The 21,120-nt window shown below is 40.2% G+C and overlaps 1 protein-coding gene across 18 annotated transcripts in view; it reads right to left on the minus strand.

Moving 5' to 3' along the window:
* Nucleotides 1–338: 338 nt before the first annotated feature.
* Nucleotides 339–21,120, minus strand: part of MBD1 (methyl-CpG binding domain protein 1) — a 61,164-nt gene continuing 40,382 nt past the window's right edge. For 16 of the 18 annotated variants that reach the window (XM_027526232.1, XM_027526231.1, XM_027526228.1 and 13 more), the window contains 3 exons: nucleotides 9,110–9,326; nucleotides 6,915–7,017; nucleotides 339–2,340 (listed from right to left, as the gene is read on the minus strand). In XM_027526232.1, coding sequence (XP_027382033.1) covers nucleotides 2,112–2,340; nucleotides 6,915–7,017; nucleotides 9,110–9,326 — 549 coding nt within the window. In that variant the 3' untranslated portion in view covers nucleotides 339–2,111. Of the gene's footprint in view, nucleotides 2,341–6,914; nucleotides 7,018–9,109; nucleotides 9,327–19,363; nucleotides 19,366–21,120 lie in introns of those variants that run through there. The other 2 variants (XM_027526233.1, XM_027526234.1) reach the window with 2 other exon arrangements.

Consider the following 21,120-nt stretch of genomic DNA (forward strand, 5'->3'; position numbering starts at 1 on the left):
TTAATGTAATATACCATATTAATAGAACAAAGAACAAAAATCACATGTTCAACTTAACAGGCACAGAAAAAGGGATTTGCTAAAATCCAATACCTCTTTATATATAAACTCTCAATAAAATAGGAAGAGAAGGGAATAACTTCATCCTGGTAAAGAGAATCTAAGAAAAACCTACAGATAACATAATACTCACTGGTGAAGAAATGAGTTGAGTGTTTTCCATTTAAACTGAGAACAAGTCAAGAATGTCTATTCTCTCCACTTCTATTCAATATCATACTTGATATTGCACTAACTGGTGCAGTAAGGCAAGAAAAAGAAACAACAGGTATCCAGACTGGAAAAAAATAAAAGCTTTATTTTCAAATGCCATGATCCTGAATGTAGAAAATCCGATAGAATCTAAAACAAACAAAATGCAAAAAACAAACTACTAGAATGAATGAGTAAATTTAGAAAGGTCACAGGATGCTAGCTCAATGTACAAAAATCAATTCTATTCTACACGTTAATAATGGATAATCCAAAACTGAAATTAAGAAAACAATTCTGTTCACAACAGCATTACAGAGCGAGACTTAGGAACAAGCTTAACAAGAGAAGCACGAGGCCTGCACACTGAAAACCATAAAACGCTGCTTAAAAAATTAAAGAGGACCTAAGCGAACGACGAGGTTGACCTTCTTCATGGGTTGGAAAGCTCATTATTGCTCAGATGGGAGTTCTCCCCAAACTGATCTATAGAGTAAATGCCATCTCTATCGAAATCTCAGTAGGCATCTTTGTAGAAACTGACAAAATGATCCTAACAATTATATGGATATTTAAAGAATCTACAATAGACAAAAACTGGGGGGAAAAAAGAAAAATTTGGACGCTACGCTAGCAATTTCAACCTTATTTAAGGCTACAGTACTTATCACAGTGTTGTGTTGGTATGAGGACAGACAAATAAATTAATGGAACAGAGTCTGGAAATACACCCTTATAATAACAGTCAGCTTATTTTCAACAAAACTTAAGGATAGTCCTCTTTTTTCCTTTTTTTTTTTTCCTGGCCAAGACTCCTACTTTTGGATTAGAGATTAACTACTTTTGGATTAGAGATTAACTTTCAAGGGGGCTTGAAAGGATCCAGAGGAGGTAGACTTCCAGAGCTGAGGTAAGAGTGATGAATGGGTAGAAAGGTTAAAGAAAAAAACCTCTCAGAAATTCCAGCAAACAATTTGCTTAAAGACATTTTTAAACTATCAGGGAATATATCAATTGGCCCTGAAAACACTTCCCTAAAAGTCTACAACTCTAAAAACTGCTTTTGCAAATATGGTACTTGGAAGTAAAAGTATATAAATGTCAATCCCCTTTGACCCAGAAACCCCACACCTGGGAATTGATGGATTCTAAGGAAGTAATTCAAATGAATGTTGTTATAGAATAATTTGCTATAGGGACAAATTTGAAACAAACTCAAAGTCCATTGTTTAATAAATCATAATACACTAACCCAGTAGACTATCATGCATCCATTTGTAAATATGGTAGGTGAAGCAACATGGCAGTGTGTTTACAAAACAAAAATGAGTATCCATATAACAAAGCCTGGGAGGGAACTCAGAGAAGTGAAAATAATGATAATGCTGAGCATTAGGAATATGACCATTGTTGACTTCTTTCTACCTTGGTTTTTTTTAACCAGTAAATGAAGATATTTTTTATATAGTGCCCAAGATTCAGGGTGGAAGGGGACTACACAAGGGCATAAACACAGACGGAGAGAACTATGTCTACAGGACAGAAGAGAATGGAAGCAAGAGGAAATGGGCATATGGGCAGACAGATGAAAGAAAGTGAAGCTACTAATAAATGAACAAGAAAGGGAGGCATGGAGGTAAGTCAGGACTATTAACTGTGTGGGTCATTCATCATCACAGGAAGTGGATCATTCTTGACAGTCTAGGAAAGGAGCAGTTTAATTTGAAAGAAGAAAATTTCCTGGCATATAATTATGGAAACTCAGAGAATAAAAGAACAATTTATCCATGAGTTAAAAGAGACATACTGTATTTTAAAATAGCAAAAGACTGAGAAAAAATAGGTTGGTGCTTATGCAACTATGGCAGAAGCTTAGTAGAACATGCCCTTCGCATGGGATGGATGTTTCGGGGCACCACTTGGTGGGTGGACAGGATCCCCTGGATCTTGTCCTGGAAGCTCTTTTCTGCTGCTATCCCCTCTTCAAACTCTCGGCGCTCCTCTTCCTCTTCTGCTTCCCGGGCCTGCTGCTGGGAGCATATCTGCATCTGAAGTTGCTTCCTGTACTCCTGGGCTAAACTGCAGCGTCTAACATGTTAGAAATATCAAAGTATATAAAATTATCAAAGTAAGCATTTGGATTTATATAGGGCATTACGATTAAAATGTGATTTTCGAAGTCAAATAAAGTTACCATTAAAATCAGGGTGAGTGGGGAAGAAAGATGAAAAATTCAATACTGTGTTTATTGTACAATAATAATTATGACAAGTCTTAGAACAAATGATTGATTTTAGTGAGGGAATGTCTCTTCCCCATTCAAAAGATTTACTGCTACATGGAGAGAGCCCTTGGCCTCTCTGCATCACCCCCCGACTCCCCTCCAAGAAGTGACACCTATTGGTAAAATGGAACAGGCTGCTCTGCCTGTTTCTTTTCTCCTTTCTATCAAAAGGGGGCATATTCTCCTTGCAGCGGGGCTTCCAGTGGTCTGGTACTGCTGGCAACTGGATTGGTAAGTCCGCCTCATTCTGTTTAGTATTAACTAGATGATTTCCTCTATATGTAAACTACATTTAAAATTTTATAGTGATTTTTTTCCCTTGTGGTAAAAAACACATAATTTACCATCTTAACCACTTCTAAGTGAACAGCTCAGTAGTGTTAAGTATATTCACATTATTGTGAAACAGATCTCCAGGACTTTTCCATCTTGCAGATCTGAAACTTCATACCTATTAAACAACTCTTTCCTTGAGCCTTCCCCCCGGCCTTCAGTAACCACCATTCTACTTCTTATCTTTATGAATTTGACTATTCTAGGTACCTCAAGTAAGTAAAATCATACAGCATTTGTCTTTTTGTGACCAGCTGATTTCACTTAGCATGCCCTCAAGGCTCATCCATGCTGCGGCATCTGAGAGGATTTCCTCCCTTTTTTAAGTCTGAATCATATTCCACTGCATGTACCTACCACACTTTGTTTATCCATTCATCTGCTAATGGACATCTGGGTTATTTCCACCTCTTGGCTATTATGAATAGTGGTGCTATGAACATGAATATGCAAACAACTCTTTAAGGTCCTGCTTTCGTTTATTTTGGATAGATACCCAGAAATAAGATTGCTAGATCATATTTTTGGGGGCTCCAAAATCACTGCAGATGGTGACTGCAGCCATGAAATTAAAAGACACTTACTCCTTGGAAGAAAAGTTATGACCAACCTAGATAGCATATTCAAAAGCATAGACGTTACTTTGCCAACAAAGGTCCGTCTAGTCAAGGCTATGGTTTTTCCAGTGGTCATATATGGATGCAAGAGTTGGACTATAAAGAAAGCTGAGCACAGGAGAACTGATGCTTTTGAACTGTGGTGTTGGAGAAGACTCTTGAGAGTCCCTTGCACTGCAAGGAGATCCAACCAGTCCATTCTGAAGGAGATCAGCCCTGGGATTTCTTTGGAAGGACTGATGCTAAAGCTGAAACTCCAGTACTTTGGCCACCTCATGCGAAGAGTTGACTCATTGGAAAAGACTCTGATGCTGGGAGAGATTGAGGGCAGGAGGAGAAGGGGACGACAGAGGATGAGATGGCTGAATGGCATCACCGACTCGATGGATGTGAGTCTGAGTGAACTCCGGGAGTTGGTGATGGACAGGGAGGCCTGGCGTGCTGCAATTCATGGGGTCGCGAAGAGTCGGACATGACTGAGCAACTGAACTGAACTGAACTGAACTGATGGTAGTTCTAGTTTTAATTTTTTGAGGAAATTTCATATTGCTTTCCACAGCAGTTTTATCATTTTATAATCTGTAAACCATATTATTAATACCAAATTTTGTCAGAAGTAAAGATTACAGTACTCCTGTGCCTCTGTGGCAGATTCTATTTTCCAGAGATGGCCACAGTGCTATCCTGCCTACTGTACATTCTTCTGCAATGTGAACCTCTTCCCCCCCACCAAGAAGTGGAGCGTTTCTCCACTCTATTGAAGGCAGATGGGCCCTGTGCGACAGAAGTGGTGTTAAACCAGCCCTAAGCGTAGTCCTTAACTGGCCTGGCAGCTTCCTTGTTCTGTCTCTTGGAATGCTTGCTATTGGTACTCTTCCTCTCAGAACGAGACACCAGTCTGTGAGAAGCCCAAGATGCATGGAGAGGGCATGTGTAGGTATTCTGGCTAATACCAAATGAGATCTCCAAGCACAGTCAGCACATACTACCAGCTGTAAGGATAGGTATCCTAAGTGTCCCTTCTAGCTGATCCTTCAGATGAATGTAGCCCCAAGCAGAACTGGCTTGAACCACATGAGAGATGCCAAGCAAGAACCACCCAGCTGAGTCTTATCAATAGCAGAAACACAAGACATCATCAAAACTCACTTTAAACCATAAATTTGGGGGTGTTTTGTTACACACCAATAGGTAATTGTAGTAATTATAATACTTTCTGCTCAGTCTTTATTTTTCTTAGTTGATTCAGAAGTTGGGTAGGGAAGAGAGCTGCTATTTAAGTTCCTCTCACATCTCCAACAAAAGGCTTTTCAAAAGTGAGCAGGAATGACCTCCAGAGCAGAACAAGGAGCAGGAAGCCAGATGCTGCTGTTAGTGCCCCCACACTGACAATAGGCTCCCGTATATGAACCACACTCTTTATAGAAAGAAGAGAGCTTATTTCTATGCACCAGATGTGGGTAAGCCAGGGAACAGGGAAGCTGACCAGCAATTAGAGGAGCCAGGTCCGCTTTCTCCATTATACTGGTTACCTGAATTGAGTGTCATGGCCATCGGTGGGAAGAGACTGATATGATTTGAGAAAGGCTGCAAGGAGGCATTGACCAATTTCCCTCACCTGAGCCTGATCATGGTGATCAGAGGAATACCTGAGGGAAGTGCTGTAACTCAGAGTACCCAGAGCATTTTAGTTTCCCAGCCCAGTGAGGCTACAAAAATCTTCCTGGGATATTTACATGGAATCATACCCCCATAAGCCATTTCTGTTTATCTAATTAGGTCACATTATATTTCAGGATTTATTTCATGAGAAAAAAATCTTATTTCATTACAATTTAGGGTTGTTGCCTATTTTACAAAAATTGTGTCTAATATATTTTAAGATGTTTGTCCAGTTTAACACTTAATGTCTGTAATCAGAATCTATATACTGGCAATAGAGTTGAATTTTACTAAAATGGTTGGTGCTAATTTTTTTTCTTTTGAACTGGGTGTTTATATTTTATATGAAGTTTTATAAACTGAATTGAGCTTTTGGGACAAATGGTCTAAAGGTTGGGGTGGCCAAAAGATTCATTTGTTTTTTTCCTTAAGATGGCTCTAGTAGCACTCAGTTATCTCTAACTTCATTCAAAACAGTTTTGTTAGATTGCATTGTGATGGTTGTCACATCAGTGTGCGTTAAAAAAAATTGTCAAAATTGGTGAATTTTTGTGTAGCCATTTTAATACTGAAGATGGAAGAAAAAAGCAATATTTTTGGCATATTATGTTTCATTACTTTAAGAAAGGTAAAACACAACTGAAATGTAAAAGAGATTTGTGCAGTGTGTGGAGAAGGTGCTGGGATTGATAGAACGCATCGAGGGGTTTGTTAAGTTTTGTGCTGGAGATTTCTCTCTAGATGATGCTCTGCAGTCAGGCAGACCAGTTGAAGTTGACAGCAATCAAACCGAGACATTGAGAACAATCAATGTTATACCAATCAACATTACACCACGAGACAGCCGACATACTCCAAATATCCAAATCAAGTGCTGAAAATGATTTGCACCAGCTTGGCTATATTAATCACTTTGATGTTTTGCTTAACATAAGCAAAAAAAAAAAAAAAAAAACACCTCTTGACTGTATTTCTGTATGTAATTCTTTAATGTACAAAAGCATTTTGTTTTTAAAACAAATTGTGACAGGTGATGAAAAGTGTTCCATACAATATTATGGAATGGAACAGATCATGGGGCAGGCAAAATGAACCACCACCAACACCAAAGGCTGGTCTTCATCCAAAGAAAGATGATGTTGTGTATGTGGTGGGATTGGAAGGGAGTCCTCTGAGTTCCTCCTGGAAAACCCAATGATTAATTCCCACAAGCACTGCTCCCAGTTAGACTAACTGAAAGCAGCACTCGACCAAAAGTACCTGGAATTATGTGTTTTCTGTTGAAAGCACATAATCTTCCGTCAGAATAATACAAGACTGCATGTTTCTTTGATAACCAGGCAACAGTGGCTACACCTTGGCTGGGAAGTTCTGACTCATCCACCATATTCACCAGACACTGTACCTTCAGTTTTCCCTTATTTCAGTCTCTACAAAATTCTCTCAGTGTAAAAGATTTCAATTCCTGGAAGACTGTAAAAGTCACCTGGAACAGTTCTTTGCTCAAAAAGAAAAAAAGTTTTGGGAAGATGGAACTATGAAGTTGCCTAAAAAATGGCAGTGGATATGTAGTTCAATAAAGTTCTTAGTGAAAATTAAAAATGTGTCTTTTATTTTTACTTTAAAACTAAAGGAACTTTTTGGCCGACCCAAAAATACTGATGTAAAATAATATTAATAATACACAAATTATGGCACATCTTCCTTTATGCTAAAAATCTCCCTTTTTTAGGTAGTTAATAATTATGAAGAAGACAAAGCCATACCTTATAAAATTCTCCCTCTCTTCACAGTTAAGCTCTTTAAGACCTTCATTTATACGTTCCTGTTCCATAGTACGTTCTTCCTGTTCTTTGGCTTTCCGTTGCACTAAGAAAGACAAAAGTAATTTTTGCTAAATGACTTTTTTCATAAAAGATTTGCCAGCATCATCCGGGCATCAATGCCATATTGTCTTTAGAAAGGCAGAGCTTGGAATCACTGGATCGGATCTTAGTTAGATAAGGTAGAAGCAGTCATCCCCATTGGGGTTTCCCAGGTGGCATAGTGGTAAAGAACCTGTCTGCCAATGAAGGAGACACAAGAGACATGGGTTCAATCTCTGGGAAGATCCTCAGGAGTAGAAAATGGCAACCCACTCCAGTATTCTTGCCTGGAAAATTCCATGGACAGAGGAGCCTAGCAGGACACAGTCCATGGGGTCTCAAAGAGTCAGACATGACTGAATGAGCACAGAAGGTCGTCTCCATTAAGGAAAGAACAGGCCTTAGGTTCCTATGTGCTATAATCTACAGAGATTTTCTCTTAATTATTTGCTATTGAAGTCTATGAACAGCCTTTTGCATAGCGGATTACCATTGTAAGAATACTTCTTACCTTTCTCTTCTTGAGGACAAACAGTTCTGTTGCCATTCATGTTAATAGGAGAGTTTCTATGTTACAAAAAAACTATTGGAAAAGCAGTATATAAGGCTTTTATAAACTAAATAAGGAAAACCTAACCAATCCAGTAGAAAAAGATGGACAAAGAAAACAGAGTTCACAGAGGAATAAATACAACCAGGCAATATACATCTGAAATGCATTTACCTTTGGCCTCCAAATCCATTTACAGGAATTTATCTTAATTATTTATGAGCCAAAAAAACTATGTACAGAGATAGTCACCCACAATGCTAAAACAGCAAGAAAAATTTCTAAACAAGTTGAAGGTGCATTGGTTGTGTTTAGGTAAAATAAATTATGGTCCATTTTTATCATGGCTTTCTAGCCAGCACTACAGATTTTAAAATTGAAGAAAAATGACCTGGAAAAATGTTTATGATAAGTGGGAAATGTAGGCTGTAAAACAATATATACAACAAGATACTAATTTGTGAGAGGAAATTACATACATAGTAAAAATACTGGAAGGAAATGCAGGAAGTTGTGAACAATAGCCATTCCTGGGTGGTGGAATTATGGTTGATTTTTACTTCCTTGTTTATAAGTGGTTCCAAATACTTAAATTTTCCATGTTTTCTCAATGTATGCCAAAACATTTATCATGGTGGAATACAGAAATCTTTTCAGTGTAGAAGCTTTCTTCTCATTTCTTAAAACTCAATCTAACACTGGCTTAACAATTTTCAACTGATATTATAATTCCTGGAGTGGAGAATTAATCAATGGAACCAAGATGAGCTTTCTCTTACAAATACAACTAGTGTGAAGTCCAGTGGTATCCTACTAGTAAATGTGTCCATCTGGACACAGAACGGTGGAAATCTTATCAGTGATTATTTCCTTTTGTGACCAGGCACTGTTTGAGGGAATTCAGTGGTGTCCTAAGACAGAGATGTGAGCAAGAAATGATGAGAATCCCAGAAAGAAAATTCTTTTATGAATAGGGGAAAGAAGGTTTATCATGAATAGGGGAACAGAGGGGGCCTCTCATGGAATGTGACATTTGAGCTGGGCTTGAAGTATGTCCAGGATTTCTCAAGATCAAAAGCATCATAGGGAGAGAAAACGACCCAAGCAAAAGGCATGCAGGTGCAGGCATATGGAGACACCAGCAGAAACATATTTAAGTGTTCAATTAGGCAAGGTCCACAAAGCAGGGATCCTGCCTTAATCCCTCTTACATGCCTCATGGTATTTCATACATGTGATGTGACGATGTGAAGTCGCTCAGTCGTGTCTGACTCTTTGCGACCCCATGGACTGTAGCCTACCAGGCTCCTCCACCCATGGGATGTTCCAGGCAAGAATACCGGAGTGGGTTGCCATTTCCTTCTCCAGGAGATCTTCACGATCCAGGGATTGAACCCATGTCTCCCGCATTGTAGGCAGACGCTTCACCGTCTGAGCCACCAGGGAAGTCACTATTTCATACATAGTATCTATTTAATAGATACTGAGGTTGCTACTTAAATTGAATTAGGCCCAAGTATAATATAATTGTAATTCATTTCCTTACACTTTTCTTGAACTTGAAGTTTTCTTGTACACATGACCTCATTCAGAAGTTGTTTTCTTGCCTCCTTTTCAAGTCTCAGCTCCTTGTCCTTCTCAGCAAACTTCTTTTCCTTCTCTTTCTCTAACATTCTATCCAATTCTTTCTCCTGAGCTTTTTCTTCCTCATGCCGCTGTGCCAAGTATTGATAATATATCTTCTGTTCTCTCCTCATATCCTCCTATATAAAATAAAAATTACCTCATGTTGTTAAAACTTTTAGGTGTGACAATACTAGGGAGCATAAGTTTTAAAATCTTTTAGAACCATAATTTCTTAGAATTACATACCAAAACATCGACAGATGATGTATTATTTTCAGGGTTTACTTTTAAGTATTCAAATACTTTAAAGTATTTACTTAAAAGTAAACCCTAAAAATAATACATCATCTCGGGAAGATCTCCTGGAGAAGGAAATGGCAATCCACTCCAGTATTCTTGCCTGGAAAATCCCATGGAAGGAGGAGCCGAGTCGGACACGACTGAGCAACTTCACTTTCACTTTTTAAAAATCTTCAAGATGACTGTGAGGAATGGGTGGGAGGGATGGATGAAACAGGAATGGCCATTGGCTGCTGGTTGTTGAAGCAAGGTAATGGAATCATGGGGATTCATTGTACTATTTTTGCATCTGTTCGAAATATTTTATAACATGTTTTGAATAGTTCAAATAGTAATAATGCAAACACTTTCTCAAAGTGTTCCTCAAAGAAGTTCCCAAATAATTTTCAACTATACAACTTTATTTTCATTTATTTAAATTTAGGTAGATAAAGTGTTAGCCTGACAAACAAAATACGTCACTAGTATTATAGCACTGTCTCTGACTAGAAAATGATACTTTGTATCAGCAAATCTCAATCTTAGCTATACTTTGGAATCACTTAGAGAGCTTTAAAAAGTACTAAGGGCTAAGTCTCACACCTAGGGATTCCTTTCCAATGGATAGCTTTTAAGTTCCCTAGGTGATTTGAATGTGCAGCTCAGGCCCCAGACTGGCTTTATAATACAGTCATTTTCAGGTGGCTTCTGTCTTTCAATGTAGTATATTTGTGTCATTATCCAACCTCTGATATGATCTCTTTTGAGAATATCATAGAACTGAGGTAGAACTCTCAGAACCTAGCAAGGTCTGAGAGTGTAGCTGCACCCTCAGAATGGCTTGTATACATAAGTTTCATACTTTTGGGAATAATTTAACAAAAAGTACAAACCTTATTAAGAAGCATTGCTGATTAAAGAAGACCTAAATAAATGGAAAGACAGCCTATGTTCATGGGTCAAAAGACAATATTGTTAAAATGGCAACTGTTCCCAAACTGGTCTATAAATTCAAAATATTTCCTATAGAAATCCCAATTTATTTCTTTGCAGAAATCAACAAACTGATCCTAAATTCATATGGAAATACAAGGGAGCCAGAACAGCCAAAACAACTTGAAAAAGAAGAACAAAATTGGAAAATTCACATTTCCTGATTTCAAACTTACTACAAAGCTATAGTCATTGAGACATATAGATTAATGAAATAGGTGGTGCAGTGGGTAACACTCTGAGCTCCCAATGCAGGGGACCTGAGTTCAGTCCCTGGTCAGGGAACTAGATTCCACTCCCACAGCCATGAGTCCACATGCCGAAACTAAGACCCAGCACAGCCTAAACAAATAAATAAAATATTTAAAAAAAAAAAAAAAAGATTAATGAAATAGAAGTGAGAGTCCAAAATAAATTCTCACGTTTACTGTCAATTGATTTTTGACAAGAGTTCCAAGACAATTCAAAAGAGGAAAAAATCTCTCTTCAACAAATGGTGCTGGGAAAATTGGGTATCTACATGCCAAAGAATGAAGTTGGGCCTCTACCTCATACCACATACAAAAGTTAACTCAAAATGGATCAAAGGCCTAAATGTAAGAGCTAAAACTAAGATTTTAAGAACAAAACATAGGACATCTTCAAGACCTTGAGTGTAAGAAAAGTGTTTGATTAGATATGACACTAAAAGCACAAGCAACAACAGGAAATACAGATAAATTTTACTTCATCAAAATTTAAAACTTTTTTACTTTAAGGGACACCCACAGAATGAGAAAAATATTTACAGATGACTTATGCATAAGTCACTCCAGTATCCTTGCCTGGAAAATCCCATGGACAGAGGAGTCTGGTGGGCTGCAGTCCACGGGGTTGCAAAGAGCTGGGCATGACTGAGTGACTAACACTAACCCTACGTGATAAGGAATTTGTATCTAGGACATATAAAGAACTCCTACAACTCAATAATAAAAAGACAACCCAATTAAAAACTGGGCAAATAACCTGAATAGACTTCTTAAGACGTCAGCAACCTTTAGATAGATTAGTCCACGGAAGATATACAAATGGCCAACATGCACAGAAAAAGAGGCTCAAAATCATTAGTCATTAGAGAAATGCAAATAAAAACCATAGTGACATATCACTTCAGACAAACTAGGATGGTTAAAGTAAAAAAGACAGACAACCAATGTTTACAAGCATGTGGAAAAATCAGAACTCTTGTAAAGTGTATGAGAATATAACACAGTGAAGCCACTTTGGAAAACAATTTGGAGATTATTCACAGGTTTAAACATAGAGTCAGTAATTCTACTCCTTGGTATATGCCCAAGAGAAACAAAAATATATGTCCAAACAAAAATTCACATATGAATGCTCATATTAACATTATTCAAAATAGCAACAATGTAGACACAAATCAAATGTCCATCAAGGACAAACAAACAAAATATGATATATCCATACAATGAGATATTATTCAGTCACATAAAGTCATGAAGTACTCACACAGTCTACAACATGGATAAACCTTAAAAACATTATGGATGCGAGAGTTGGACTATAAAGAAAGTTGAACACTGAAGAATTGATGCTTTTGAACTGTGGTGTTGGAGAAGACTCTTGAGAGTCCCTTGGACAGCAAGGAGATCAAACCAGTCCATCCTAAAGGAAATAAGTCTTGAATATTCACTGGAAGGACTGACGCTGAAGCTGAAACTCCAATAGTTTGGCCACCTGATGCAACGAACTGACTCATTAGAAAAGGCCCTGATGCTGAGAAAGATTGAAGGCAGGAAACGTGGCGTGCTGTAGTCCACAGGGCTGCAAACAGTCAGACATGACTGAGCAACTGAACCGAAGTGAAAGAACCCAGTCAAAAGATCCCATGATATACAATTTCATTCATATGAAAGTCCAGAATAGGAACTCAACAGAGATAGGAAGGCTATTAATAGTTGCTCTGGTCTAGGGGTGAAGAGGAAGAGAGAAAGTGGGATAACAAAAAAGGTTCTAAAAGCACCTGTGGTGACAGTGGCACTAAAACCCATTGAAATGTGCATTTTAGATGGATGAATTGTATGTCTTATGAATGATACCTTAGTGAAGCTGTTAAATAAAATAAGACGATTCAATTGAGAACAAAAAGCTGAACAACAAAAATAGTAAGAAAGAAAGGAACAGAGGAAGGGAGGAAGGAAAAGAAAGAGAGAAATAATTCAATTAAAAAACTGGGCAAAAGATATCAGAAGATATTTCACTGAAGAGGATACAAGCAAGCATATTAAAAGTTGGTCAACATCATTAGCTATTGTTGAAATGCAAATTGAAAACAAAATGAGGTTGGTTGGAGGCTCAAGTGTGGACAACTCTGAGTTAAAAACTCTAAGGGGACCCAGTGGCCCAGGGGGACCCCACAACTTTTGTGAATTTTACCTCCTGGAGTTCTACGAGTTTCTCACAGTAAATATCTGAGAAAAATTCCTTCATGTGTATGGCAAGGGGAGGGGAAAATATACTATTCTGAAATACACTAGAGCATTCTATTCTTCTTAATGAGGTCTGCCCTCAGGGTAAAGTATTTAACCAAAGCTTAACCTGCTGGGGTTTTATCAGAGCTTCACTGATCTGAGGGATCAAGCCTGGGCAACCTCTAGTCTTCCATGTAGGAAAAGTGAAATACCATAATCAAGGTTTCCAGTGACTAGTAGTAGTAGTAGTGAAAGTCACTCAGTCGTGTCCGACTCTTGTGACCCCATGGACTGTAGCCCGCCAGGCTCCTCTGTCCATGGGATTCTCCAGGCAAGAATACTGGACTGGGTTGCCATTTCCATCTTCAGTCCAGTGACTAGGAAGACTCCAAATCCAAAGGTACCACCCTAAAGTTACAGAAAGAGAATCCCTTCCCCTGCTTAATGGGATTTTTAAGGCTTAGTGCTGAGCTTACCCTCTACCTTTATTACCACAAAGACTCAAAGCTGGTGGAAAATACTAGATAAGGCCCGACTCCCCTCTGTAAGATGGGTTTTGTCCAATGAATCTATCACTTCTTTGAATAGAGCAACCCACATGACCTAGATTTCATCTCCAATCCTGAAGAGGCTCCAATTGACCCCCATTCCAGATAATTCTTCCTATAGAGAATCCCCTCAAAGTACAAGGCCTCAAGAGTACATGCTCTTCCACGTTTTGGGGGATTCAACCCAGCAGAGGTTCAATAAAGCCACCGAGGCCTTACTGTTAAAATAGAAATGGCACCTTCAGGAAAGGACTAAATCTGATGTCAAGGGTATTTCCAAACTACAGGAAAATGTAATTTTCCCCCATGCCCAGCCCTTTGCTCACTGACAGCAAGGTGCAGCTAGTGGCACACTCATGCCAGTCCCTGTAGCAGCTTGGGGAACCCCTCACAATCAATTTCCTGCCACAGAAAGGGAGTTGGTGTTCTTCACCATTGGAAGCACCACCATTGTAAACATAGGCCGTGGCGCATCCCTAGTGCGCTCTCGTGGACAGCTCTTGTGGCTCAGCTCAGTTGGCAGAGTGAGGGGCAGTGTGCCTGGATCTATAACAGGCCATAAAAATGAGACTCATAAGGGCACACATTTTTACTCACATCCGGGAGGTAGCCAAAGGATTCACAGTCTAGTCTAGGCAATGGCAAAAGGATAACTTCATGATTTGGGGAAAGTACATATGGGGCGCCTCCATTTGGAAAGAAATAGCCAACTCACGCATGTCAGTTATGATCACTCAGGTCACTACACACACATACGCACAACAGCAAACACCAGAAGCTTATAGTAACATGACAGACTCATCCAAATTACATCCCTGGGCACAAAGTATCAAGAACAACCCTGGACATGACTATTCCTCAGTGCCATACCCACTAACAGAGTGGACCCATATTATATAAGGCCACGGGGGAATGATAGCACTTACTGACTGGCATCCAGGTGTAGCATGCCCTTTATCCCAGCTCTAACCAAACTGGTGGTAGATAATTGATTCCTTTGTCCCCCAAAAATGTCTGGAAATATCCTTGGTGGAGACATATGCCCCAGATGACAGACTATTCCAGATGGCATCTTGATTTTATCAGGCTGCTGTTGCCCTTCACAAGATCTAATAGGTATGCACCACCATCATCCATACCTTCACTTGAAGGCCTGCTGGCTACTTTGCATTATGTAATCTCCTTCTTAATCAAGCATGTGCTCAGCCCCTTTGACACACCAATGGAGATTCAGATCCAAGTACCCACCTCACCTCCCCGGTTGTTCTGTCATGGGCTCTAGCATATGGAATCTTGTGGAATTCTACTTAGGCTCAGCCTCCAGAGGTTAGACTCACAAAAAGGCACACTGGCCTCAGTTCAGTTTGGTCGCTCAGTTGTGTCCGACCCCATGGACTGCAGCACACCAGGCCTCCCTGCCCATCACCGATTCCTGGAGTTTACCCAAACTCATGTCCATTGAATCGGTGATGCCATCTAACCATCTCATCCTCTGTCGTCCCCTTCTCTTCCTGCCTTCAATCTTTCCCAACATGAGGGTCTTTTCAAATGAGTCAGCTCTTCGCATCAGTGGCCACAAGGGCCTAATCAAAGACATATTCCTCAAGTTTTTTTATACAGTTATATATTGTGCCCCAAACGGACAGAAATTTGGCCCCAGGCTGTGCTGCTGCTGCTGCTGCTAAGTCACTTCAGTCGTGTCTGACTCTGTACAAACCCAGAGACGGCAGCGTACCAGGCTCCCCCGTCCCTGGGATTCTCCAGGCAAGAACACTGGAGTGGGTTACCATTTCCTTCTCCAATGCATGAAAGTGAAAAGTGAAAGTGAAGTCACTCAGTCATGTCCAACTCTTCACGACCCCATGGACTGTAGCCTACCAGGCTCCTCCGTCCATGGGATTTACCAAGCAAGAGTACTAGAGTAGGGTGCCATTGCCTTCTCCAATATGTACTTACCAGTCATCTCCAAAGACTTCCCTGTTAGTACTGAAAGCAAACCCCCACTCCTTTGACATTAGAGAGGATGGCATCCACATCCACTCACCAGATGAGTACTCCCTTAACCATTTTGATTATTCAATGTCTCTCTGTCTTCCACTTGCTGGTGGTCCAGTCAAGGGTGGGTTGTGCATGCAATATGATTGAAAGCCTGAGAGGACAAACTCCCGCCAAATTGCTTAGAATCATTTTACAGATTTTATTGACCCAGAAGATGACTAGGGCCACTGGCTATGCCTCACTATTCAGGTTATAAAAGACTAATTAAAAATTCATCACAAGTTTTACAAGAGATTGAAAGTATAGCTCCAGGACCCCCTAGCTGAACTGTGTGGATCTCAGAGTGTGGAAAAGTGGCCCTCAACCTAGTGGTTGCCAACCACAATAGGATATGAAATCCAAAAAGGGCCCTGGGATCTAGCTGGCTCTATCAGCAGGGCTGGGCCCCTACCTGACATTAGATGAAGAGATAAACAACCTCTTGCTCCAAAGCAACTATCTCCTACCTTTGGCCAGTATCCAAATTGCTGGCCCAAAGAAGACCCCTTTGCATGGACATAAAAATATTTTAGTCTGTTTGTGTCTCTAGGTCTGAAAAGGGTCTCTTGTTGGCAGCAATGAGTCTTGTTTTTATATACATTCAGCCAGTCTGTGTCTTTTGGTTGGAGCATTTAATCTATTTACATTTAAGGCCATTATCAATATATGTGTTTCTATTGCCATTTTCTTAATTGTTCTGGCTTTGTTTTTGTAGGTCTTTATTCCCTTCATCTTTTGTTCTCTTACGTTTCCTGCATAAAGAATCCCTTCAGAATTTGAGGTAAAGCTGGTTTGGTGGTGCTGAATTCTATTAGCTTGTGTAGTCTGTAAAGTTTTTGGTTTCTCTGTCAAAGCTGAATAAGAGCCTTGCTGGGTAGAGTATTCCTCGTTGTAGATTTATCCCTTTCATTACTTTAAATATATCATGCCACTCCCTCCTGCAGAGTTTCTGCTGAAAAAACAGCTGACAACCTTATGGGAATTCCCTTGCATGTTATTTGTTGCTTTCCTCTTGTTGTTTTTAAAATTTTTTTCTTTGTGTTTGATTTTTGTTAGTTTGATTAACACGTGTCTAGGTGTGGTCCTCCTTGGGTTTATTCTGTATGGGACTCTCTGAACTTCCTGGACTTGGGTTACTATTTCATTTCCCATGTTATGGAAGTTTTCAACTATGCTGCTGCTGCTAAGTCACTTCAGTCGTGTCCAACTCTGTGAGACCCCATAGACGGCAGCCCACCAGGCTCTCCCACCCCTGGGATTCTCCAGGCAAGAACACTGGAGTGGGTTGCCATTTTCTTCTCCAATGCATGAAAGTGAAAAGTGAAAGTGAAGTCGCTCAGTTGTGTCCGACTCTTAGCGACCCCATGGACTGCAGCCTACCAGGCTCCACCATCCATGGGATTTGCCAGGCAAGAGTACTGGAGTGGGGTGCCACTGCCTTCTATAATCTCTTCAAATATTTTCTCAGGCCCTTTCTCTTCCATCTCTTTCACTTCTTCTAAGATCCCTATAATGTGAATGTTGGTGCATCTAATGTTGTCCCAGGGGTCTCTGAGACTGTCCTCATTTCTTTTCATTCTTTTTCCTTTATTCTGTTCCATGGCAGTGCTTTCCACCATTCTGTCTTCCAGCTCACTTACCTGTTCTTCTGTCTCGGTTATTCTGCTATTGATTCCTTCCAGAGTGTTTTTCATTTCAGTTATTCTATTGTTCATCTCTGTTTGTTCTTTAGTTCTTCTGGGTCTTTGTTAAACATCTCTTGCATCTTCTTAATCTGTGCCTCCATTCTTTTTCTGAAATCTTGGATCATCTTTACTATCACTATTCTGAATTCTTTTTCAAGTAGATTGCCTATCTCCTCTTCATTTAATTGTTCTTACAGATTTTTATCTTATTCCTTCATCTGCAGCAGATTTCTCTGTCATCTAATTTTGTCTAACTTACTGTGCTTGTGGTCTCCTTTCTGCAGGCTGCAGGACTGTAGTTCCTCTTGCTTCTGAAGTCTGCCACATGGTGGGTGAGATGGTTACTGAGCAGGGCCTCCCCTTGGCTCTGCGGTCATCACCGCCCTGTCAGGGGCATGATGTGCTCATAGTTGTTGACACAGAGGCCCTGAGATCTGTTTCTTAGCTGTGTTTCTTATCTGCAGTGCAACGTCGGTGGGCTTGGAGCACTCCACTGGGAGAGGGGCCTCTGAGGATTCCTCCTCTTGGGCTGTACACCTGGGAATGTGCTCTGTTGTGTCCCCTTTCACACACTTGCAGGCTCAGAAAGTACACTGTTGTTGGCACTGCTCTGTCTTCCACCTTAACCATGGCTATGCTGACAAATGGCCCTGATGACTCTCAGGTCATTTTCACTAGGCCACTGGTGCAGATCTGCTGAGGTCATGTCCCAGGACTGCAGTAGTCACGTACCTGGACCCACTCAAGGGTCCCTAGGACCTATGGGGCTGGAGGAGGCTGTGGCAGGGGTGGCGCTTAGGCCCACTGGGGCCAGGGCAGCCAGAGGAGGCTTTGATGGGGGCAGCGTTTGGCCCTACAGGGGCCTGCTTGGCCTGAGGAGACTTTGGCTTTGGATCAGGCAAGCACCGCTCTTAATGCCCACAGAGGCCAAGGAGAGGACAAAAATTAAGATCAGAAATGAAAGCATGGACAGCACTATATTGACAAACCCCGTGGCCATTAAAAAGGATAAGAAATACTATGAACAACTCTATGCCTACAATTTGATATCCTAAAGAAAATGAACCAATTCTTTGAAAGATACAATCTGCCAAAATTCACACAAGAAGAAAAGGACACTCTGAATAGGCCTATATCTATTATTAAAAAACTGAATTAATAATTAATAACTTTCTGAAACAGAAAGCATTGGTCCCTGATGAGTTCACTGGTGAATTCTACCAAACATTTAAGGAAGGGATTATACCAAATCTCTACAACCTCTTTCACAATGGAAGCAGAAGGAATATTTCCTAACTCATCCTATGAAGCCAGAATTACCCTAATACCAAAAGTGAAAAAAGATATTATGAAAAAACAAAATTATATACTTATCTTTCTCATGAACATAGATGCAAAAATCCTCAACAAAATATTAGTAAATTGAATCCAACAATGTATAAAAAGAATTATACAACATGACCAAGTAAGATTTATCCTAGGTAGTAAGGTTGGTTCAATATTCAAAAATCAATTAATGTAATTCATCACATCAACAAGCTAAAGAAGAAAAACCACATGATCATATCAATAAATACAGGAAAAACATTTGACAGAATCCAACACCCATTCATCTTAAAAAATTATATATTTGATCTTTATCCTCGTTTCTGGCAGAGCTCCTAAAATCCTTAGAATTTCCTAAGTAATGAAAGCAATAAAGTTGTCTTTTGTTATGTTAATGAGGTGACTTCTGGATCACACCTAAGTTTGCCAGGAGAACCAACTGCGTGGTTATTGCATTGAAACTTTCAGTCCCAGTTCCCTGATCTCTGGGCCAAGGAGAAGTTTGGAGAGTGAATCAATCACCCAATGGCAATGACTTAACCAATCATGTCTATGTAATGAAGCCTATATGAAAATCCCAAAAGAGAGGGTTCAGAAAGCTTCAGGTTGGGGAACCAGAATGATTTCACCAGGCCATGACCCAAACTCCATGAGGACAGAAGCTCCTTTGTTCAGGACCTCCTCATCTTATATATCTCTTCATCTGGCTGTTTATTTGTATCCTTTAATATCTTTTGTAATAAACTGGTTAATCCAGTGAGAAAACTGATTTCCTGAGTTCTGTCAGGTGTTCTAGCCAATTAATCGAACACAAAGGAGGGTCTGCGGGAACTTCTGATTTACAGCGTCTGTCAGGGAAGAACCTGGATTTGTAGTTGGCATCCTGAGTTGGAGAGTGATCACCTGAACTTTCAGTTTGTAGCCAGGTGGTAAGAAGCACAGGTAACTATCTAGGCTCAAAACCGGCATCTGAGGTGGGGGGCAGTTTTATAGAACTGCTCCTTGTACTGTGGAATCTGATGCTACCTTTGGGTCGACAACACCAGAACTGAGCTGAGTTATAGGACACCCTATGGATATGAGAGTTGTACCATAAAGAAGGCTGAGCGCTGAAGAATTGATGCTTTTGAACTGTGGAGAAGACTCTTGAGAGTCCCTTGGAGAGCAAAGAGATCAAACCAGTCAATCCTAAAGGAAATCCACCTTGAATATTCATTGGAAGGACAGATGCTGAAGCTGAAACTCCAACACTTTGGCCACCTGATGTGAAGAACTGACTCATTAGAAAAGACCCTGATGCTGGGAAAGATTGAAGGTGGGAGGAGAAGGGGATGACAGAGGATGAGATGGTTGGATGGCAATACCTACTCAATGGACATGAGTTTGAGTAAACTCTGGGAGCTGGTGAAGGACAGGGAAGCCTGGTGTGCTGCAGTCCATGGGGTCGCAAAGGGTTGGACCCAACTGAGCGACTGAACTGATAGGATACCCAGCTCTTGTCTGAGTATTGCCTGAAGTCTACCTCACACACTGGAACTGGGTTTGGAACCCTTAATGCTCCATATCACATGACATCAGGGAAATTAAAATTAAACAGTAATGAGACACCAATACACACCTATTGGAACAGCCCAAATCTAGAAAACTGACAACACCAAATACTGACCAGGATGCTGAGCAACAGGCGCTCTCATTCATTACTGGTGGGAATGCAAAAGAGTATAGACACTTAGGAAGACAGTTTGGCAATTATAAAACTACACATCTCTTACATGCTTCAGCAAACATGCTCATGTTGTTTACCCAAATGAGTTTGAAAACTTATGTGCACACAAAATCTGCATAAGAATGTGAATAGCAACTTTTTCATGTGCTGTGCTGTGCTAAGTCACTCAGTCGTGTCCAACTCTTTGCAACTCCATGAACTACAGCCTGCCAGGCTCCTCGTCCATGAGATTCTCCAGGAAAGAATACTGGAGTGGGTTGCGATGCCCTCCTCCAGAGGATCTTCTTGACCCAGGGATCAAACCTGCATCTCTTAAGTCTCTTACATTGGTAGGTGGATTCTTTATCACTAGTGCCACCTGGGAAGCCCAACTTTATTCATAATCACCAAAACAATCAAGGATGTCCTTCAGAAGGTAAATGGATAAATATACTGTAGTACATCCCCACAATGGAATATATTCAGTGATAGAAGAGCTATGAAGCTATGAAAAGATATGGAGGGAACTTAGAAGCATATTAGTTAGTGAAAGAAAACATGAAAAACCTATAAACTATGTAATTCCAAAGATATGACCATCTGGAAAAGGCAAAACTATGGAGACAGCAAAAATATCAGATTTTCAAGGATTTGGGGTAGAAAGGGGGAAGAACATGGGGAGCACAGAGGATTTCTAGGCTACTGAAATTACTCTGTATGATACTCTCAAGGTAGATACACGTCATCACACATTTGCCCAAACCTATAGATACACAACACCAAAGAGTGGACCCTACTATTATAAACTATGAAATTTAGGCGATAATGATGTGTAGGCTCATCGATTGTAACAAATGTACCACTCTGGTGGAGAATGTTGTGAA

This window comes from Bos indicus x Bos taurus, chromosome 24 (genome assembly GCF_003369695.1).
Source record: "Bos indicus x Bos taurus breed Angus x Brahman F1 hybrid chromosome 24, Bos_hybrid_MaternalHap_v2.0, whole genome shotgun sequence".
In the NCBI taxonomy this organism is placed as follows: Eukaryota; Metazoa; Chordata; class Mammalia; order Artiodactyla; family Bovidae; genus Bos; species Bos indicus x Bos taurus.